Source organism: Salvelinus sp. IW2-2015, linkage group LG4q.1:29, assembly GCF_002910315.2.
Source record: "Salvelinus sp. IW2-2015 linkage group LG4q.1:29, ASM291031v2, whole genome shotgun sequence".
NCBI lineage: Eukaryota > Metazoa > Chordata > Actinopteri > Salmoniformes > Salmonidae > Salvelinus > Salvelinus sp. IW2-2015.
Window position 1 is genome coordinate 23,189,641 of NC_036842.1, and position 23,361 is coordinate 23,213,001.

Below are 23,361 nucleotides of genomic sequence, written 5' to 3' on the forward strand. Positions count from 1 at the left end.
GGAAGATTGTATCCCCCATATTAAATAACATTCTATTGGTTGAAAGAATTTTGTATAATAATTTAAATTGAAAAATTAGAAGTTTTGTTTTGCGTGTCAATTCATAAACCATGTGCCATGGAATGGGTACATCGAAAATCTCTTCCCAACTTTTTTGCAAGTTATATGGCACAGCTGTCAATTTTTTTGTTCTTAAATTAAATTGGTATATGTTTTTATTTATCACAATTTTCTTTAACCATTTATGGTATTTAATGCAGGACCGACAGACAAGTACCTTACTTTTCCCCCCTTCTACTTGCCTCTTACATTTCTGTGGTAATGCTGCAATTAATTGGTTGTAATTTTGGGTAGAGTAGACATTTCCATATGTCTGTGTTACCTGCATTTGTGACGTAACTCCCCCAGTCCTATTTATGATATCATTTACAAAAATGATACCTTTTTTAAACATTTTATCGAAAAATAAGTTTTCTTTAATCAATTAATATGTTTGAGTTTAACCACAATATTTGTTGTATTATTTGTTCTTTCAGGTGGATTAAACTGAAATTGCAACCAACTTTCTAAGGTTTGTTTAAAAAAAGAACAATATTTTGGAGATTATTTAGTTTTCAAACAACCGAAAGTGAGCAGTTGTAATCTGAATAAAGGGAAAAAGGCCATTCTTGAACATGGGGTGAGACATTCCTACCAATTTACCAGAGAACCATTTCGGATTTAAGTATAACTTTTGTATGACTGATGCCTTTAGTGAGAAGTCTAATGCTTTAATATTTAATCATTTCTGCCCTCCGAATTCATATTCGTTATATAAATAGGCCCTTTTAATTTTGTCTAGCTTGCCATTCCAAATAAAATGTAATATTTTTTGTTCATATAATTTAAAAAGCAGGTCACTAGGTGTAGGCAAAACCATAAGCAAATAGGTCAACTGTGATATGACTATATGTATATGTCATATACTCCAATAAATATGTATTGGAGTGAGATCATTTCTTTCTTTCGGGATTTGTATACTGAGTATGTCCACATGCCCGTCAGACCATTTTATTGGTAAACTACACGGTAATGTAAAAGTTGCATTTTTTAGTGATCCAATACGTAATATAGTACACTTATCATAATTTGTTTTTAATCCAGAGAGGTTAGCAAAAGTATCTAGATCCTCTATGAGGCTGTGGAGGGATTCTAATTGTCGTTTTAAAAGAAAACAATAATCATCAGCGTACAATGGCACCTTTGTTTTTAAGCCGTGGCACCTTTGTTTTAATCCACTCCTCTTGACAGTTTAAAACTTTCTGAGATGTAGCCATTATTTACTATTTTACACCTAGGGTTACTATACATAACTTTAATCTATTTTATGAGATTCTCCAAAATTGAAATATTCTAGGCATTTATATATAAACTCCAGTCATACTTTATCAAAAGCCTTTTCAAAATCAGCTATGGTGTCCCCAATATTTCATAGTATTCTATTATTTCCAGTACTTGTCTTATATTATCTCCAATGTATCGTCCATGTAAAAAAAACTGTCTGATTAGGATGAATAATATCTGACAATACCTTTTTAATTCTATGCGCCAAGCATTTTGCTAGAATTTTTTAAATGGACTGGATCTTTATATGTACCACTTGGATCCTATTCTAGTAATAATGAAATCAGACCTTCTTGTTGCGTGTCCAATAATCTACCATTTATACCATTCTCTCCACTGGGATTCTCTGCCTTTAACCCTATTACAGGGGCTGAGTCACTGGCTTACTGGTGCTCTTCCATGCCGTCCCTAGGAGGGGTGCGTCACTTGAGTGGGTTGAGTCACTGATGTGATCGTCCTGTCTGGGTTGGCGCCCCCTCTTGGGTTGTGCCGTGGCGGAGATCTTTGTGGGCTATACTCGGCCTTGTCTCAGGATGGTAAATTGGTGGTTGAAGATATCCCTCTAGTGGTGTGGGGGCTGTGCTTTGGTAAAGTGGGTGGGGTTATATCCTGCCTGTTTGGCCCTGTCCGGGGGTCTCATTGGATGGGGCCACAGTGTCTCCTGACCCCTCCTGTCTCAGCCTTCAGTATTTATGCTGCAGTAGTTTATGTGTCGGGGGGTTAGGGTCAGTCTGTTATATCTGGAGTACTTCTCCTGTCTTATCTGGTGTCCTGTGTGAATTTAAGTATGCTCTCTCTAATTCTCTTTCTTTCTCTCTCTCGGAGGACCTGAGCCCTAGGACCATGCCTCAGGACTACCTGGCATGATGACTCCTTGCTGTCCCCAGTCCACCTGGCCGTGCTGCTGCTCCAGTTTCAACTGTTCTGCTTGCGGCTATGGAACCCGGACCTGTTCACCGGATGTGCTACCTGTCCCAGACCTGCTGTTTTCAACTCTCTAGAGACAGCAGGAGCGGTAGAGATACTCTCAATGATCGGCTATGAAAAGCCAACTGACATTTACTCCTGAGGTGCTGACTTGTTGCACCCTCGACAACTACTGTGATTATTATTATTTGACCATGCTGGTCATTTATGAACATTTGAACATCTTGGCCATCTTGTTATAATCTCCACCCAGCACAGCCAGAAGAGGACACCCCTCATAGCCTGGTTCCTCTCTAGGTTTCTTCTTAGGTTTTGGCCTTTCTAGGGAGTTTTTCCTAGCCACCGTGCTTCTACACCTGCATTGCTTGCTGTTTGGGGTTTTAGGCTGGGTTTCTGTATAGCACTTTGAAATATCAGCTGATGTAAGAAGGGCAATATAAATACATTTGATTTGATTTGATATAGAAGTGGTTAAAACATGCTAATAATGGTCCTCTGAGTACATCAAAAAAAGTTTGGTATACTTCCACTGGTATGCCATCCAGCCCTGGAGTGTTCCCAGCCTTAAAGGCTTTAATTGCATCAAGAAGTTTCTCCTCTGTAATTTGGCCTTCACATGAGTCTTTCTGTACAGATGTTAATTTTACAATATTAATAGGAAAGCAATCCATACAATTAATTAGCTTCGGTTAGTGGAGATGGAGGAGACTGAAACGAAAACATATTCTTAAAGTACTTTACTTCCTCTTTCAAAATATAACTTGGTGAATCATGCGTGACTCCATCATTTGTAACAAGTTTCAATAAAAAAAAATTGGTAGCATTTCTGTGTTGAAGATTGAAAAAGAATTTGCTGCATTTTTCCACATATTCCATCCAGTTCACTTTATTTTTATAATATATTACACTGGATCTTTCTTGAATAGGTTCCTCCATTTCTTTTTGTTTTTCCTCTAACTTATTCTGTGCCTCTATGGTACAGTTTTTATTGCTATCTAACTGTACTGTTAGTCCTTCAATTTCCTTTGTTAATATGGACTCTTTTGATCAAAATCGCTTTTGTTTTATAGATGAGTACTGAATTGCATGGCCTCTAAAGGCACATTTAAAAGTGTCCCATACAATAAGAGGATCTGCTGTACCTATGTTATGTCTGAAAAAGTCAGTTATAAATTCTTCTGTCCTATAAACAATTTATCATCCAGTAGGCTTTGATTAAATTTCCAATATCCTCACCCACGTGGAAATTCTGTAAGAGTAATATATATGCCAATTATGTGATGATCCGAATGCATTCTGTCCCCTATCAACACCTTTTTAACGTTTGGTGCCAGAGAGAATGACATAAGAAAGTAATCAAGACGACTAGCTTGATTAAGCCTCCGCCATGTATATCTCACTAGGTCAGGGTATTTAAGCCTCCATATATCCACTAATTCCAATATATCCATGACATTCATGATTTCCTTAAGTGCCTGAGGGTGATAGTTTGTAGTGTGATTTCCTTTCCGGTCCATAGAGGTATTTAAGACCGTATTAAAATCTCCCACCATAATAATAGTCTAGTGTTGCTTGTAGAGTTGATCAATTCTTATATATATTTTCAAAGAAGCTTGGATCATCATTATTCGGACCATATAGGTTAATAAGCCATATCTGTTTATTGTCCAATAACATATTTAAAATAATCCATCTACCTTGATGATCTGTTTGGACAATTTGGATCAAAATTACTGTTAATTAATATCATCACCCCTTTCGAATTTCTTTGCCCATGGGAGAAATATTGGCCATTTTTAAGTTTGCTGACGACACAACAGTGGTAGGCCTGATCACCGACAACGATGAGACGGCCTATAGGGAGGAGGTCAGAGAACTGGCAGTGTGGTGCCAGGACAACAACCTCTCCTTCAATGTGAGCAAGACAAAGGAGCTGATCGTGGACTACAGGAAAAGGCAGGCCGAACAGGCCCCCATTAACATCGACGAGGCTGTAGTGGAGCGGGTCGAGAGTTTCAAGTTCCTTGGTGTCCACATCACCAACGAACTACCATGGTCCAAACACACCAAGACAGTCGTGAAGAGACTGAAAAGATTTGTCACGGGTCCCCAGATCCTCAAACAGTTCTACAGCTACACCATCGAGAGTATCCTGACCGGTTGCATCACCGCGTGGTATGGCAACTGCTCGGCATCTGACCGTAAGGCGCTACAGAGGGTAGTGCGTACGGCCCAGTACATCACTGGGGCCAAGCTTCCTGCCATCCAGGACCTATATTATAGGCGGTGTCAGAGGAAAGCCCATAAAATTGTCAGAGACTCCAGTCAACCAAGTCAGACTGTTTTCCCTGCTACAGCACAGCAAGCGGTACCGGAGCGCCAAGTCGTCCCCCGCACACTGACTCGGTACCAGTGCCCCCTGTACATAGCCTCGTTATTGTTATGTTATTGTGTTACTTTTTTATATATTTAATTTTTGCTGTAGTTCATTTGGTAAATATTTTATAACTCTTTTTGAACTACACTGTTGGTTAAGGGCTTGTAAGTAAGCATTTCACGGTAAGGTCTACACTTGTTGTATTCGGTGCATGTGACAAATAAAGTTTGATTTGATTTATACACACATGTACACATGGATTCTGTGTTTTAGATATGTGTTAGTACAGTAGTGACCTGAGGGCACACACTTAATGTGGTGTGAAATCTGTTGTGAAATGTATTGTAATGTTTTTAAAATTGTATAACTTCCTTAAGAGAAGCTTATGTGGATCCATAATAAATACAAACACTTTACCTGTAGAAGGCCTTTAAAACTGATTTTCAGTAGCAGGCCCAGTCCACCCAACACACAGGACTGACCTAAAATGACAGAACCTGTTGCCTCCAGTTTTCTATCTTCAGTCTCATTAAACAAGCCTCCTCCAGACAATCTCACACACGCTGGCGTTCTCCCCAGTCCGAAGCTCAGCTAAACGGGTCCGTAGTGATTCAAAGGTGGGCGTAGCATCATCTTGGGTTGTCTGGTGTGAAGTTTGTCCAGTGTTGGTGGTGGTCGTGGTATGTTCAGCTTTCAGGTGTCGTTCGTAGAGAATATTCAGAACAGTGTATCGGTCTGAAGCTTAGAGGTGGCGGCCCACTCCTTAGGGATCATGGGGGCGAACAGGGTGTCCTGAAGCACTTCGCCATTTGGGAGTCCATCAGGGATTCCAGGGTGTAAAGCAACCATGTAAAGAGCCACCAACAAAACAACAATAGTACACTACAAAGCCATCGCAAATACAATAACTAAACTCAGAGAAAATGAACCACTCTCTAGAAAGATGAGTTATGGTGTTGAGAATGTTTGATTGGATTGATGGAATTAAGTTGTCATGGTAGTGCTATACAGTGAATTATGTCACCGAAGGCTGCCAACAAGACATGTCCAGTCTCATTTATGACATTACTACTATGTGGTCAAGTTGATGGTTGATAATTTCTCCATTCACTGTACACAAGTATGATCTCTATGGTGAGTTTAGAACAAAGCATGACAGGACCGAATGGAGGACTCCATATCCATTATCTGCCAAGTGCCAACTGATGCGCAAAGATGCTTAAATGTCCTTCAAATGTAATGTTAGAAAGGTGGAAAAATTGCTTCTTGACTCAGTGGTTGAGGTCAGCATTGTAACACTGATTAAGTCATGGCTGGCGCAGTGTCTGGGAGCCCCTTCAACCTTTCTATTTCTGTTTTTTTTTTCTACCGTACACACCAATTATAAGACTACTTCAGGAGTAGAAGTAATGGTGTTGTTTTTGTTAGCTACCAAACGTGCTATTATTTTGCTGATCCACTCTCCTTAATTCTCCACTGTAAAACAACCTGTCTCTATATAGACCCATTGATCCATAATAACATATACACACACGATGAGAGGAAAGTTGAAAAAAAGACATGGGGAATATAATTTGGCTAAACTGTATTTGGCTATTAGTCAAATTAAAATGTGTTTTCATCTTTTCTTGGTGCAGCGTTGGTCAGTGTTAACCTTGATCAAGCCTTGAGAATCCAGAGAACACCAGCTGCAGGGTTTACACCAAAGATCCAAGAAAGAACACCAGCTACAAGACAGACACCAAAAATGCAGCATATACTATAAACCATACAGATTCTTATGACTATGGCCGAAGCCCCATTTTTGCAGGTATTTGGGGCAAATAACACATCTGCAAACCATCACGTTTTAGTCAAATCAGACGCTACCTTGAAAGACAAATCTGGTAAATATCAAATGTTTCTTCAGATTCTAGATCTTTAGGGCGAGACATGAAACACTATACTCTGTCCCTCTCCTACTGCAGCATTCGGAGCTGACACCAGGACAGAAGCATTACCTATACACAATTGCTGATGCTTACAGAGCGTCCACATAAACTCATCCAGAAACATTACCTAAAATGTACTGCACAGATGCATCAGGACAGGTAGGACATAAGGGTTACTCTATACCCATGATGGACACATCCTACAAGGAGGTTGGGGGACAGTGATGTACTACAATGATGATGATGTTTAAGATTGGTGGTCATACCTGTTTGAGGCATAAGAAAAGTGCTCATAGGATTCACATGTTTGTTTGTAGGTTCTGTAAGGGAGAAGGACCTAGTTCTAGATGGGTGTTCATCCAACCTCTGGATACACATGTTAAGTCATGAGACGAATTAACATAATTCCAAAATTCGCAGCAAGACCACGCCTCAACCACATTGTGGACCCAAGGACATATGGGTAAACCATTCTACCAAATATCCCCAATCAAAAAATGAGGTGTATGGTGTTGACTTTTTTAGAATCTGATGTCAAAAACTCATTTTTTTTTTGCCTGTGGTTAACCCTACAGGACATCACCTGGTTATTCTGTGTCAAAAGACAGGAAATCCAAAAAGCAGGACTGAAGTGCTCAGGGCAGTTTTTGCTTTAGTATTGAACACATTTTGTTGTTACCCAAATGACTCCATGCTTACATCAGTGCCTTTATCAGTGTTCCTAAAGACAACCTGGAGTTAGATGGCTGATGACTCTGAGTGAATGCATGTTACGTTCCCCAGTTTCTGTGTTGAGTTTGTATTTGAGTGTGTGTGTTTCAGGAGATGGCTTCCTGGAATTTCTCCCCAAGCAGCTGATTGGTCGGCCCCAATTGATTGGCGAGCTGACCCCGCCCCCTTGTCAAGATACAGCTGTCTCTAATTACCATTGCCACCTGAAGCTATAAAAGCCAGTGTTCTGTTCAGAGAGAGAAAGAGATCATTGCAGGAGAATTTGATTGTGATATAGTGTTGGTATGTACTGTGTTAGTTTGGGAGTGCTCAGCTAGAGCTTATTTGATGTCCTTTGTTTATTAGTTTGTTTGAGTATTGTTTGATATTCTGTTTCATTTGTTCCCAGGGGGGAAGGGGAAGGCACTTTGGGAGTGCTTAGGCAAGAGGCCCGTAGTATATTCACTGTCTAGGCACACTAGGTAAGACCTGGGCGGACCACCCCCTGTATTTTGGTTAGTGCACCAGGTGGTGCTAAGTTAGGTAAGTAGTGGGTAGGCAGGTTAGATAGGAGAGGGGGGGGCTTTGACATTTACTTTCTTTGCTTTGGTGCCGTCCAGCCTCTTTTCCCCATATTACCGTGTAAAATAATAAAATCCTAGTAAACGGTCAATTCTGCCTTTTTGTCATCCTTTCTCACACCTACAGTCCCATACCTCTTTCACTTCACAGGGAGTTGAGGTGTTGCGTTCCCTCTTCACAGAGGCGTGCGTAACAATGCATGAGCTCACTGTCTATGGGGGAGCAAGATGACTTATTCTCAATCATATGACGGCATCACTCAGTGTTTTTACATGTGGTGTAATTTTCTAGAAGTGTTAAAGGGATATTTCGGGATGTTGGCAATAAGACCTGCTATCTACTTCCCCAGAGTCAGATGATCTTGTGGATATAATTTTGTCTCTGTGTCCAGTATGAAGGAAGTTCGAGGTAGTTTCGTGAGCCAATGCTAACTGGCATTAGCGCAATGACTGGAAGTCTACTGGTATCTGCTAGCATACTCCATGCCAAAATCCTAAAGTATCCCTAAAAGTGTTTTCTTTGTCTTACAATTTAATATGAACAGGTGGCTGAGAATTAAATGGGATTCTTATTGTGGGTGAAATTAGTAAGAGAAGGTTCACTACAGGAAAATAAAAGGCCATGGAGCTACATGTACTTACAGGACATTTTACATGACAATAGATCAAATTCAAAAAGTGGCACCAAATATTTATTTGAATGACATTATGCAAACTCATGTGACAATTGCATTTTTTAAATTATTTTTTTTACAGACACCACATGGTGGGTGGAACACATGCCAACGCAGATGACATAAAAGATATACATTTCTTTATAGAGTTAAGTTAGCAAACAGTTTTCTGTGGTTATGTAGTTGGAGCTACAGGTAGAAAGGAATGAAACGATACACTGAACGACAGCACCCCTTGCCTCACCCCTCCCTTTTCAGCCCTGGGTTTAGGATTTCTTGTACTCAATCCTCTCCACTTTGACGTCATCTCCTATGAGCTGGTATACGTACGTCACCACTGTGGATGCTTGGATGTCCATCAATACAAAGGATGGGATGATGTTGCTAGGGAGAAACCAAACAGGGGAGAGGAATGCTTATGTTTACACACCAGTGTAATGCTAGCAGTTAGCAACTTACCAAGTCACTTTAAGAACATCTGCTAAATGACCCAATAAATATGTCAACGGCTTAATTTGCAGAAATTCCACCATTACCTTTCCAGTGCATTGTAGGCTCCAGTTGCTGAGCCGGGGTTGATGTAGAACTTGTTCTCGTTTTCAAAGGCCTCGAACTTGTGCGTGTGTCCAGAGATGAGGATGTCGACGTCAAGCTGCCTCTGCAGCAGAGCCAGGCTTGCCATGTCCCCCCAGGGGATCACCTGGTGCCCATGGATCAGGCCGATCTTAAACTGACCTACTGTCACCACCTTCTGCTCCGGGTAGTTTAGGTTCTGTAGGACAGAGAAGGCAGAAAACACTACAGTTCATCCACTTTCCTTACCTATTAAAAGATTACACATACATTTTGATATAATGGATCATGTAATAAAGCATAAGGGAAGCGGATATAAAAACCTCATCAAAGTCTCCCCTGACAATGTGTACATCCCCAGCCAGTGTCTTCAGGTAGTCATAGCTCTCCTTGGTGCAGAGGTTTCCTGTACAGAGGATGTGCTGGATCTTGCCTGGCACCAACAGCTTCTTAAACTTGGCTGGTAGGGTGTTGCATCGGTGGGGGATGTGCAGGTCACCTAACACCAGGACCAACTGGCATCAAACAGTGGATGGAGAGATGAGATATGTTGGCAACAGTTACAGGAGGGAGCTCTGTCATACTTACAAAATGTAGGCTGTCCATTAGGAGGATGACATCAAGTTTGGAGTCGATACCATTTCAGCTCAGGAAATGAAATTCAACATGTGACTTGCAAATGTTCAACTAGTCTGTCGTATTGAATTTCAATTCATCTTTAAAAATGCCACAACTTTGGTCCTTGAGTTGGAAGATAACTATAAGTTCTCGAGGGTATATCAATACTCCATGGTAATTAGAAGATTGTGTTTTGCCAATTTGATCAAGGACTAAAGCTTCTGGTCCCATTACGCAGAATACTCTATCCCCACAGATAGATCAGTTTGTCTGAACAGCGACTAATAAATAATTAAAGTGTATTTATTTTTTCCACATCACACATTAGAAAGGTCATACTACATCACCAACCATCCAGCAATGGGTCAGTGTACCCAAAATAACAGACATTTTGTTTTTAGAGTTGCTTTTAAATGTATCAAACAGATTGCTCAATAACCTCACCTGAATGCATGGCAACATGCGTGTGTTAGTATGGAAAATGTCTTTATTACCAGGACATCCTTATAAGGCTAACCCTTAGAGTTTAGCGAGGTATGGGGTGTTACTATGACAGGCATCCCTCCATTAGTCTGCAAAACAAGCCTCCAGAAGAGGTAGAGCAGGCAGAAGACAGGGTCAACACAGAGAGCGTGCACTTACTCGGTGACCAGCCTGAATACAGAGCAGAAGATGATTGGAGACAGGGGTAGGGTGGGAAGCAGGATGTGTGTGGAGATATTGACATGAAGCAAGATCGAAGATTGGAAAGGAAAAAATAAAACCAGGTGGGACAAGAGTGAAAACTTAAATTAAAAATTAAGCAAACATTCCAAACAAATACTTGTTAGTAAGGTGATGATAGCCTTAATTGTTAGTGGGTTGCAAGTTAGATAAAAAAAAATAAAGCGTGAGCGATTATAGTAGTGCCCCTACCAAACACTAACGTTAGCTTTGTGCACTGACACAAAATGTCAAAAGGTCCATAGAGTTGAAATCAAACTAAAATACAAAAACGAAAATTACTGAATTTAAATACGTAACTTGCTTCGATAAGTACGCATGAGAAATGACATGGTGTGGTAGCTAAACAAGCAGAGAAAATGAAGAATTCCCCTGCTAGCTAAGACATGGAGAATGAAATTAGCTAACGTTAGCTAGCTACTCGAGCAAGCTCAAGCTCATCACACAGATTCACAATGACAAATTTAAAGTAGAACCCAATGCAGATTGAAAGGGTGATTGATTTGAGCAGTGCTGCGTTTGGTTATTTAGACCACTTTTTGTCATGTGATCATCGTTCATCCATCTCGGGCTAGCTAGCAGACCAACATGCTTTATATGCTGGGATCTAGAGATAGAGTTTACGGTCACAAGGCAATTAGTCCATACAGTCACATACAAGCAATGTTCACGAAAAATAAATAAGGTAAAAAATCTAATATTTACTTAATTTTCACTTACCATCGTCTATTTTGCTGTTGGGCTTCAGGAAGCAGCTACGCAAGAAAACGTAATGACGTTTACGGTAAGTCATGCAATCAGCCAATGAATGCCGAGCAATCTTACGGAGGCCAATGTAGAACATACTCGAATGTGAGAGCAAGGTGGATTCCTGCCATTTTTTGAACTTCGTTGCTTTACTTTCTATCTCAATGCCCCCATTCGAATGCATTATAAACATAATGCATAGAGTTGTGAATGTATCTTTCAAGTGCTACTCCCTCCCTGTCAAACCTTATTTAACTTCTGTATAAAATTATATCAGTCTCAGAGATTGCAGACATTCATACCAATGAGTCAACATCTACAAAACATTGTAAATCTTATCTGACAATAAGCCTAAATTATAAACACAGCTCTCTAGAAAGGTTTATTGGTATACAATTAATTACAAACAAAAATATGTAATCGTGGATGTGGAATGAAAGGGGGATATGGGGGAGAGACAGTGAGGTCCAGAGAGCTAGGTATGCGAGTGTCCTGGGGTTGTTTGTCTCTACTCTAGAGAGAAGTTCAGGCCCAGCACCCCCACTCCCCCAGAGCCCTGCAGCAGCTGGGTGGCAGGGTCAAACTCCAGCGGCACAGTCTTGCTCTGCTTATGCTTCAGGTCCCGCTCCATCAGCTGTGTGCACAGACACAGAGCCACATTCCATCAACAACATGATAAAAGCCATGCATATACACATGTATGCACACCATTTACAGTGACAGACACCAATACACTGACAAACATAACATGCTAACAAATGATAAGACATTACACATTACAATTGAGATTAATATCCTCACCAACAAAGTAAAAACACTTGGGATTGTGAACCACCAGGAGGACCAAAAAGTGGACGAAAGGACAATCAGAGTTTGGTCATGTCACCTCACCTCATAGGTGGATAGCTCCAGCAGCTCACTGATGTCATCCTCCTGCTGTGACAGTGGCTTGTTGATCGCCATGGCAGCCTTGGCCACATCAGGGTGGTAATGCTTCTGCAGGGTCTACAGTCAGGAGAGCAGAAGGGGAAAGTGAAGCGCACAGTGAGTTTGGCTGTGTTCATCTCTATGGATCATGTGTTTGTTTCTCTGGATGCCCCTACAGACCTGAAGCTCCCACAGGCTGCTCTCCAGGGCGTGGCACTGGGAGGGGTCCTCCTCCTCCATCAGGTAGGGGTCATCACAGACTTCTGTCCAAACACACAGGAAATGACAAGCCATGTCAAACAACCCATCTATTGGAAAGCCCTTTTAAGACCTAGCCTATAGGTCAAACCACCACATCAACATTATCATCATAATCAAATGAATTCATTCCCATCTCCAGATAGGTGAATGTATGGGGTCACTTACCGTCTGCTGCACTAGGCCGGTGAATGAGGACTCGGCAGGCAGGGTGGCGGCGGATCAGGTTGCAGATGAAGGGCAGTACCATGAGCAGAGCAGCAGGTGGCGCCGTGAGGGCCAGGCGGGACAGACGCTTGGCAAACGCTGCCACCAAGTAGACTGGCAGGTGACTGGAGAGAGAAAGAAAAGACACCATGGACAAATAGTTGATAACTGTTAACTGATTTACAGCAAGTGTGAGGATAAAATGCCAGTCATCGATAGTTAATGGAGTGATCATGACAGAGAGGTCTTACGTGGAGGAGAGGAAGAGGTTAGCTAAGTGGAAGAAGCGTGCTCTGTACTTCACATGGAAAACAGAGGGCTCTAGCAGGCTGTACAACTTCTTGTAGAAATCGGGATAATCTCTGCAAACACACAGGCACACACTTAGACAGTTATTACTAGAATAGTCACTTGACTCTAGTGTTGAGGGAAAGTAACTCCAACTTAAACATACTCAATAGCTAGGAACAGGTTTTTTTTGTTCCTATGATAGTGGGTAATGTCTACCTCTGTTTAAATAGTTTGCATCCAATGCAAAAACCTAAACCTTCAGAAGCTGAGGACGACGACGTTCGCTGGTTCAGTACCTTCTGCACTAAGAGTGTGGAATACTCACAGGTTGTGCTGATGGATGAGCACAAACAGGCCATTGAGAGCCAGCAGACTGATTGCCCCTCCTGTACAGACACAGAAAAACAATATACCAGGAATTAACTTTCCCAGTCGTACAAAAAAAAAGCTACCGGTACACAGAATGCCACTGTAGGTGATCAGTATGGCTGTATTACAGAAGTTCTAACACACTCATGCCCACTCATGGTTACAGTACAGCACAAATAAGATATTTCTCGCAGTACTCTTCTTTCAGTACAGTGTGGCATCTAGTCAGATTGTTCTATAGGTGACAAACTATGGAAACTCAACTCACCAACATCATAGGCTGCAGTCAGGAAGTCGATCATCAGTGTGGGATTGCTTATGTGGGGCAGGATGGAGTCATGGAGGATCACCAGCACCTTCTTGTACATGCTGCTGGGCAACTACAGGGTATGAAAGACATGAGACTGAACATTCTGGGACTCTAGACTGGAACAAAGACAAGTTCAAAGGTGATCTATATGTTAAAGTGTATCTTATACCTTATACTTCAGAAACCCGAGCCACAATCGCTCAAAGGCACGCTTGTGTTCCTGATGGGGAGAGATAATCATTACATTCACACTTATAGCAATACTTCTAATCATGAGACACAAAAAGCATGTTTTCTCCAGTTGATAGGAGGATTTGCTTACTTTTAGTTTGGCTGCTTTCCAGTCTTCATGTTTAGCTGTAAAATGAACCAAGGGGCAATCAATCACACAATAAGTTAAGGCTGGGGCTACGCAACAGAAGGAAGTCTGGAAGCTTCTTCCCCAGAGCTAAAGAACCGAATCACGTTCTGCGTATGTGTTATTTTACACACACCTTTTTTCTACGTAGCTGCTGCTCACCCTCCCTTCACATTTCTCACTTAACCCCCCCCAAAAACACTACAACTTTGACTGCCTGTCTGCCTCGCCAATGTTTGCAACGACGATGAAAAAATAACATTAAATCGCTATTTAGACTGCCTGTGTCCTGTTTGTGTTTGATTTGCTGCCTACATAGCTCATGTAAAAAGAACATGAAATCTCTATTTAGACTGCCTGTCTGTTATGCTTATGTTTTATAATAGCCTACTGTTACAACAGACAAAGTTTGTTAAATCATCTTTTCTACAACATGCCGAAGGTTGTCGGCTACACCAGACCAAGACGTCCGATCATCCGAGAGGAAGGGGCAGCTAAAACAAATCTGTGCGTAGAGAATCCCACGCATACACAGAAGCTTCAGGTGTTTAGCTATAGGAAGAGGCGTCCAGAGAATTTGGCAACTCAGCCACTCGGATAAATGAATGGAACCGTTGCATAATAATGGTGAAGGTGCATAAAGATGGAGGAATTCAGATATGACATCATTGTTTTTAACACTACCCACGGAGTTCTTAAACTACGGCGCACGTAATTCTGTAAAAACAAACTGACCAATGTACAATATGGCAAACTAAGCATTTGTGCTAAGTACCTTTTTTTTTTTTTCCCCAGACGCTCTTATCCAGAGCGACTTACAGTAGAGTGCATACATTTTATTACATTTTTTTTTTTTTTTACATACCGAGACAAGGATATCCCTACCGGCCAAACCCTCCCTATCGGCCAAACCCTCCCTAACCCGGACGACGCTATGCCAATTGTGCGTCGCCCCACGGATCATGGGGGCCTCCATCTTTATGCACCTTCCCCATTGAATAATATGGACAATTTTAAGAACATGTTGCATACAAGTTACTAAAAATGCATTGTTTTCATTTTAATATATAGCATAAGAGCAAAACAGCAGGCCGACCTTCCTGTTTGACCAGGTAGTTGGTGAGTTCTGACTCCTGGCTAGGCATGTTGATATTGGACAGCAGAGTGAACACGTTGTTCTGGTAAATGGGCATCACTGCCTGAAGCGACAAGACAAGACCATTCTAAACAAACAACATCAGTCAGATATGACAGCCCAACACTTGAGCTAAGGCATGGAGCACAAGTCAACTGAGGTGATTGAAGACAAAATAGTGAAGAATGTTAAAAATACATAACTGCTATAGAACAAACACCTAAACAAGTTACAATAAACCATCTCAATTAGAACCTCCACACGCATACACCTGTCCTGGCGGGGCTTACCCCTTTGGTTTTGTCCATCACCCTGCCCACGTTCGCGCGGACAGAGCTCATGACGTAGTAACGCACATCCTCCATATCCAGGTACTCCTGAAATCTGCAGATAAGAAGCGCCATATCCTCCTCCTGAGAGAGCAGCCGCTCCACCACTGCCTGTTCACAGAGCAATGGATCGTTACAGACAAAATCTCAATGTAACAGGTGTGGGTCAGTTGGTGGAGCATGGCGCTTGTAACACCAAGGATTGTGGGATCGATTCTCGCTGGTGCCACCCATACTAACAATGTCTGCACACATGACTAAGTCGCTTTGAATAAAAGCGGCTCATAAATGGCATAAATACAGGCGGTTCAGTTTCAAACTTGCATCTTTGGTGCGCAAATGCACCCTTATGACAGTTTAAATTGCGTAACATTTGCACCAGGCAACTAACATGTAGTACAGTATTTAATTGAAACCCCTACCTGGATGAGTTCTCTTGGGAAGCTGTAGTGTTCACTCCAGTCTATGTCCTGGAGGGGGAACTTCCCTTCCATGGAGGCAAACTGCATCAGTGCACACAGGACACTCTCCTGCATCGGAATAGACAAACACACTCTATATTTTACTAAATCCTTCATTTAAAAAAAGTACATTTCACACATCACTAATGATTAGGACCAATGGTTTTTCTTTACCGTGTGACCAGACCCCAGAAAAACACCAGGCCCTAGCAAACCAGAACTTACGAAGCAGCTGACCTTTAATTCTAGGACCTAAATCAGACTGAGATACAAATTACTGGCATACAGTCTGAAACAAAGCACTGCAAAAAGTTTAATTACAAGCCAGAATGTTAAATAAAATAACATTTTAACTTACTTGACCGGTTGTCTGTGCGGTTGGTCCTTCAGTGGGTCAACATTTTTGACAAAATATCCACAGGAAAGTATTACTTACCAGACTTTTTAGAGTGCCAGTACTGCTGTTGAAATGTCTACCCCTAGCACATGTGCAAAACCATGTAAACACCTGCAAGACTTCAGTTAGTATGAATGCATTAAGTGCATGTACTTCCGTCTTCTGCACATGCTTTAGGTCAAGAGCAAACAACTCGATTGCCACAGACCGAGACTTGCGTTTTGAAGTCGTTTTAATAATACTTTCCTGTGGATATTTTGTGTCAAATTTCAACCCACTGAAGGACAAAACTGATGGCCAATCAGCGGAGTATATTCAAATATAATTTTATACAACATTCGTGACCGACAAGGGACATTTAGTTTTTTTCCCCTCTATGTGCCACAATTGGGACTAACTAGGACCCAGAGTTTTCTTAGCCTGGTTGCCAGTGTTCCTGCTCTCTCGCATTCTCCTTATGAAATTAAGTGATAAGGAGTTGGCAAGAGTTCAAACTGATCTGGGACCAGGCCAGAGTCTTCCCTCCTGGCCCTAACAATGAACTTTTGGTGTTGGCAAAAAAGTAACTTGCCTTAATCTGGTATGATTCATGGCTGATGTGCTCCAGCAGCAGCTCCAAACAACCGTTGTATCGGTGGCGCATGAACATGCAGTACTTCTCATCCGCACTGCGATCACCTGCCAGGACACAAAAAGTCAGTCACCAGCATAGCCTGAAGCCCAAACAACAGAGATACAAGACACCTAAAGGTATATCATTCATTTGCGAAGTCTAACTCTATAGATGTTACTTAACTATTTACTTTTCCAAATCAGACTACATATGTTGTCCTTGTACTTGGTGAGGAAATGCCACAATAATACTGAAGAAAAATATAAAACGCAACATGTAGTGTTGGTCCCATGTTTCATGAGCTGAAATAAAAGATCCCAGATATGTTCCATACACACACAAAAACAAAATCTCCCAAACTGTGTTTACACATTTGTTTACATCCCTGTTAGTGAGCATTTCTCCTGTATCAAGATAATCCATCCACCTGACAAGAGTGGCATATCAAGAAGCTGATTAAACAGCATGATCGTTATACAGGTGCACCTTGTGCTGGGGACAATAAAAGGCCACTGAAATGTGCAGTCTTGTCACAACGCCACAGCTGTCTCAAGTTGAGGGAGCATGCAATTGGCATGTTGACTGCAGGCATGTTGACTGCACCAGAGCTGTAGCCAGATAATTGAATGTTCTTTTCTCTACCATAAGCCACCTCAAACGTTGTTTTGGAGAATTTGGCAGTATGTCCAACCGGCCTGACAACCACAGACCACGTGTAACCATACCAGCCCAGGACCTCCACATCTGGCTTCTTCACCTGCGGGATAGTCTGAGACCGGCTACCCAGACAGCTGATGAAACCGAGGAGTATTTTGTCTGTAATAAAGCCTTTTTGTGAGGAAAAAGCCATTCTGATTGGCTGGGCCTGGCTCCCCAGTGGATGAGCCTGGCTCCCACCCATGGCTGTGCCCCTGCCCAGTCATGTGAAATCCATAGATTAGGGCCTAATGAATTTATTTCAATTGACTAATTTCCTTATATGAACTGTAAGTCAGTAAAATCGTTGGGTTTATATATTTTTAGTATACCTTTTTTCTGGTTGCCAGATCTGGAGTTGCAGAGCAAAACTGATACTCACCACCAATCAACAACTCTTCTTTGGGCAGTTGCCCAACATACAGGTCTCCCCTCTCCAACAACGTGCTGAACAGTTTAGTACATCCATTAATCGCACAAACAACGTTCTTCTCTTTCTCTGACTGAGGATGAAAGTGGGGAGAATGTGCATTGATATGTAATATAGATCGTCATTCACCAAGAGAACCATGGGGACAAAATGTGGGGGGGCTAGCTAGCTAGCTTTCCAAAACCAAGAGGCAAAGCTAACATTGAACACACACATTAGAACATTTCTGTTGAGTTACATACCTGAAGATACTCAAGAACGTCGAACACATCGTTGGCATGTTTTTTGCTCTGAATAATCATATCTACTTTACTGTTGATGTCTATTTTAGGTGTTTTCACATCATTTACGGTTAAGTTTTCCGAACTCACGTTGCACCTCTTCGAAGTCGCCATTTTTCCCCCAGATGAGGGTAGTGACGTCCTTTACGTTCTAATTTCGCCCCCTTGCGGTCGGCGTGTATACTGTGCTGGGCCTGGCCAAATATCTCAAATAAATATTCTAGCAGTACTGTAACAAATGTACTTCCATAATTTACATGTGACATTGCAAAACAAATCGAAAGCTTTATAAAATACCATCATTCCTATCATTGCATCCGGTCTTAGACCTACATCCCTTATCAAGCTGTGTTTGTTTCATGAAACACATCCAACTAACAAATCCTTACAAATAAAATGTGCTAAAGATTTTACTAGAAAGGATTCACACAATGGTATAAAAATAAGAAAAATGTTTATTAAAATGTCTTCTTTATTGAGTAAATCAGTGGCATTACTGACAATGCATTTCCATAGCAAAACAAAAGCTCATTCTTGAGATACAGCAAAGCAAAAGGTGTCTTTCCACTTGCCAGAGACTTCAAAGTGCAGAATCTGATCTATTACCCTCCTCATCATCCTGAAAATGGAAAATAGTTTTATGAGTTTCAAAAAAGCGAGGGTGATGGCACCTCCCAAAAACACAGCAGGTTTTATGAGGTCTGGGTGTTAAGTGCTTATAGTTGATGATTCATCTAATAATGTTAAACATTTTGTAGGACTTTAACAAAGAACCACTGATAATTGAACTGGCAAATATATAATTGTGTATTATTCACCCACCTGCTCCCTATCCTTATCCTGAGCTCCTGTTGCAGTTGCCTCAAAGTCATGTATGGGCAGTGTGGCCATCCAGCTAGCCATGGACCCTTCCTGGCACTCTGTCTCCACAATGCTGGGGTAGATGTGCTCCTCCTTGAAAGCCAAGATGGCCTGCTCCTCTTCAGTCCACTCCAGGCACTCATGGAGGCCGTCCCCACCAAACCGCTTGTTGTACCTGTCAAAGTGCACCTTCTCCAGCACCAGGCCCAGCCCGGGGGCTTTGGGCACATCCACTTTCTCCTCACCCCAGCTTCGCTTTAACACTTCGTCCCCCGAATAGCCCTTCACCACAGCTATCACCAGGCCGATCATCTTCCGGATCTGATGCATCATGAAGCTCTGGCCACGCACAGTAATCTCTGCGAACTCTGCGCCGCCACGCACAAAGGGCTCGCCACAGGACATCTCTGTGATGTAGCGACGGGCACTGGGGTCCCGTGCGGCCTTCTGAGAGGTGAAGTTGTGAAAGTTATGGGTGCCCTTGTAGCTGCCAAACAGCTGGTTTACTCTCTGCAGTGTCTCTGGCTCAAGGCGGAATGCAGCGGAATTCTTGGTGTAATAGTCCTTTGGGGAGAAGGCCACAGTGGGAAGCATGTAGGAGTATGTGCGGGCATCACAGCTGTTTTTAGAATTGAAGCCCCCAGTCACTCGTTTCAGACCTATAGAGACAAAAGATCACAAACGATGCAGAACAACATTGGTAACTAAACCGGTCTTGTCCTTAAAGTTTTCTTTTTGATATCAATTGTTTTTATTATATGTTCAAGCCAATAGGCAGAATAAACAGCATTGGACAAACAACATTGCATTGTCAGCGCATGTCCAACACATTTTCACACAACACCTTGAATCAATTACTTCCCAAAAGGGACCACCAAGACTTCCTAGTCTTTATACAAAAACCATAGGCTGCTTTGTGACGGTTTTAGGCTTGTCTCCAACACATTTGACAGGAAGCAGTGCGATCTCACCCAGCACTCTGATCTGTGGTGGAAGATTGGAGTTTATCTTTTCCATTACGTCTTCAATCATCCACAGTTTTAGAGAGACCACTTGACCTGCTGCAGAAACACCCTGACAGAAACAAATGAAGCTGATCACAAAGCAAGGTAATAACAATTAATTTGTGTTTGAGGCCACACAAAGTGTATGTCTTTTCCTGTGCATTTAATTTCTTCAGGTATAAAACAAATGTAAGGATACTTGCTCAAGGGATGCATTTGTGTAGACAGCAACAAAGCCTTTTCCATGCTTGCCTCCCATACCTTGTCTGTTCTCGCACATCTTTGGAACGACATTTTTTTCATGTCATCTCCATGGTTGTCTGGGATGCACCCAGACTTAATCAGTGCTGTGACCAGCTCATCCTCAATGGTTTTGAACTGGGAGGATCCAGCATTTCTCTGAAACACAAAACACAGCAGATTAAGTATACCGAACAAAAATCTAAACGCAACATGCAACAATTTCAACAATTTTACTGAGTTACAGTTCATATAAGGAAATCAGTCAATTGAAATAAGGGCCTAATCTATAGATTTCACATGACTCGACAGGGGCGCAGCCAAGGGTGGGCATAGGACCACCCACTGGGGAGCCAGGCCCAGCCAGGCCCAGCCAATCAGAATATGTTTTTCCCCACAGAAGGGCATTATTACAGACAGAAATACTCCTGTTTCATCAGCTGTCTGGGTGGCTGGTCTCAGACAATCCCTCAAGTGAAGATGCCAGATGTGGAGGTCCTGGGCTAGTGCGGTTTTACATTTACATTTTACATTTAAGTCATTTAGCAGACGCTCTTATCCAGAGCGACTTACAAATTGGTGCATTCACCTTATGATATCCAGTGGAACAACCACTTTACAATAGTGCATCTAACTCTTTTAAGGGGGRGGGGGGGGGGGTTAGAAGGATTACTTTATCCTATCCTAGGTATTCCTTAAAGAGGTGGGGTTTCAGGTGTCTCCGGAAGGTGGTGATTGACTCCGCTGACCTGGCGTCGTGAGGGAGTTTGTTCCACCATTGGGGTGCCAGAGCAGCGAACAGTTTTGACTGGGCTGAGCGGGAACTGTACTTCCTCAGAGGTAGGGAGGCGAGCAGGTCAGAGGTGGATGATGGTTGTGAGGCCGGTTGGACGCATTGCCAATGGTAGCGAAATTAACATTAAAATTCTCTGGCAACAGCTCTGGTGGACATTCCTGCAGTCAGCATGCTAATTGCACGATCCCTCAAAACCTGAGACATCTGTGGCATTGTGTTGTGCGACAAAAATGCACAGTTTTGAGTGGCCTTTTATTGTCGCTAGCACAAGGTGCACCTGTGTAATGATCATACGTTTAATAAGCTTCTTGATATGCCACACCTGTCAGGTGGATGGATTATCTTGGCAAAAGAGAAATGCTCACTAATACGGTTGTAAACAAATTTGTTCACAAAATTTGAGAGAAATACATTTTTTGTCCGTATGGAAAATTTCTGGGATCTTTTATTTCAGCTCATGAAACATGGGACCAACATTTTACATGTTGAGTTTATATTTTTGTTCAGTATATTTAGAAAGCTGCACCTAAATGGAGGACTAGCTATTTTTATTAAAACATCCCTTTATGAAAAGATTAAGATTAATACCAACCTGCATACCGTAGTAACCTTTGCCTGAATATGCCAAAAGCAGGACCACTTTTCTTTTGGGGTGTTTCCTCTCGTTGCCAGTCAGTTCTACAGACTTCAGCTTCTTTCTGATGTGTCCATTCTCACCCGACTCTCCATTTCCTTCCTCCACTCGTTTCAGTGGCTTGAACAGCATATTTCCTGACCCTTCTTCACTCATCATCCACCGGATCCCTGCACACTTGTAAAACCAACCTGGTGAAAACACAGATAGCTAGTTAAAGGGATAGTATTGGGAGTGAGTTAAGAGCTAGTTTCCACCCTGTTCCTTTCACCTAATAAATCACTTCATATCTAAAAAATCCTATCTGAGAAGGGGAGTGAAGGAGACCAGAACGGAGGGAACAAAATTCTGGAATGAAATCCAGCCGTGGGCTTAAGGCTGAACTCGATACCTAGCCCCTTATCCCTAGGTACTCTAGAATCACTAGAGGTAACATAACCAATCATTTCAGATCTACATGACTACCTGCCTGGAGGAGGAGCTAATGGTCATCATTACATGAACGTTTACTAACATTAGAACACCACAACAATATGGATTCTCTTAATTTGACTTTCTTCAAAATTCTAAATTAAGTTTACTGTTGCTTCTGATGCGCAACACTGGTGGACAAATGTTCATCATTTCTCAAGTGTTCATTTAATGACATATGATCATGTTTTAAGTTCTGAAGATCTAAATAGGAGCCAGCTAGCTATCGTTACCGATTCAGCTAGGCAAACTAGCTTCATCACACAACAAATACAAATTGCCTATGGTTTGCTACCTAGCCAGCTAACTAGCTACCATGACCAGCAATAAATAGGAAAAATCCTTTGCAGGAGACTCACGTGTGATCCACAAAAAAATCGTTAAATACACGTCTTGCTAATAGCACAACTTTGGCAGTTAATCCATTTACGACAGCTGTACAATCTGAAACAAAAATGCAAGAAACCCTTTACAAGCTAGATAGCTATCACTGCAGGCAGCAACAGCGACACACATGGGCAAAATCAACTTTGACCTTCTCCTTCTTCTTCTATGATATAATGGCGGTTACGCAAACAAACGTTAAAGGTGCATGTCGCCACTTACTGTGCTGGAGTGTGTGGTCAATCACGGTTTACAACATAAGCTCCACATTTCTAAATCCTTCTACCTGACTCAGTACTTCTGAGAAAAAAAAGAGCCCTACTAACTTCTAAAATCCCTTTCCAAACTCAATAACCATAGCCTTTCACCTCTCTTCAACATACAACAATATAACATGTTCCACCATTTCATCTACCATACACTCCAGACACAAACCATTCACATGCTTGCCAACCAGATGTGATGATGATTTCAAGCCATATTACAACCCGTGTTGTGATAATTGCGTTGTTTACTCTATAACCTGTTAATTCCTATGCCTTGTGACCATGATATATAGGCCTAAAGGCCAAGACAATAAGAAGACACAGTGGCAGAATAAATTCAACCACATCTTCGTTCTATCACAAAACCGGATAGTAACCTCTAAAGTACACAAAGAATA

The 23,361-nt window shown here is 41.8% G+C and overlaps 3 protein-coding genes across 3 annotated transcripts; all 3 read right to left on the reverse strand.

The window, feature by feature from the left end:
* Positions 1–8,575: 8,575 nt before the first annotated feature.
* Positions 8,576–11,296, reverse strand: LOC111961685 (vacuolar protein sorting-associated protein 29). Its single transcript, XM_023984135.2, has 4 exons — positions 11,219–11,296; positions 9,481–9,672; positions 9,121–9,356; positions 8,576–8,968 (listed from the first exon to the last, which is right to left on the reverse strand). The coding sequence occupies exons 1-4, from the start codon at positions 11,219–11,221 to the stop codon at positions 8,851–8,853; spliced, it is 549 nt and encodes a 182-aa protein (XP_023839903.1). The 5' UTR covers positions 11,222–11,296; the 3' UTR covers positions 8,576–8,850.
* A 312-nt stretch (positions 11,297–11,608) lies between these two features.
* Positions 11,609–18,446, reverse strand: noc4l (nucleolar complex associated 4 homolog). The gene is made up of 15 exons (XM_023984134.2): positions 18,269–18,446; positions 17,979–18,099; positions 16,859–16,965; positions 15,852–15,959; positions 15,391–15,540; positions 15,062–15,164; positions 13,930–13,964; positions 13,777–13,827; positions 13,566–13,677; positions 13,254–13,314; positions 12,889–12,999; positions 12,599–12,762; positions 12,353–12,435; positions 12,137–12,250; positions 11,609–11,879 (listed from the first exon to the last, which is right to left on the reverse strand). The coding sequence occupies exons 1-15, from the start codon at positions 18,419–18,421 to the stop codon at positions 11,754–11,756; spliced, it is 1,599 nt and encodes a 532-aa protein (XP_023839902.1). The 5' UTR covers positions 18,422–18,446; the 3' UTR covers positions 11,609–11,753.
* A 298-nt stretch (positions 18,447–18,744) lies between these two features.
* Positions 18,745–22,845, reverse strand: LOC111961686 (pseudouridylate synthase 1 homolog). Its single transcript, XM_023984136.2, has 6 exons — positions 22,673–22,845; positions 21,801–22,033; positions 20,434–20,571; positions 20,140–20,242; positions 19,130–19,827; positions 18,745–18,926 (listed from the first exon to the last, which is right to left on the reverse strand). The coding sequence occupies exons 2-6, from the start codon at positions 21,999–22,001 to the stop codon at positions 18,888–18,890; spliced, it is 1,179 nt and encodes a 392-aa protein (XP_023839904.1). The 5' UTR covers positions 22,002–22,033; positions 22,673–22,845; the 3' UTR covers positions 18,745–18,887.
* Between the last annotated feature and the right edge of the window lie 516 nt (positions 22,846–23,361).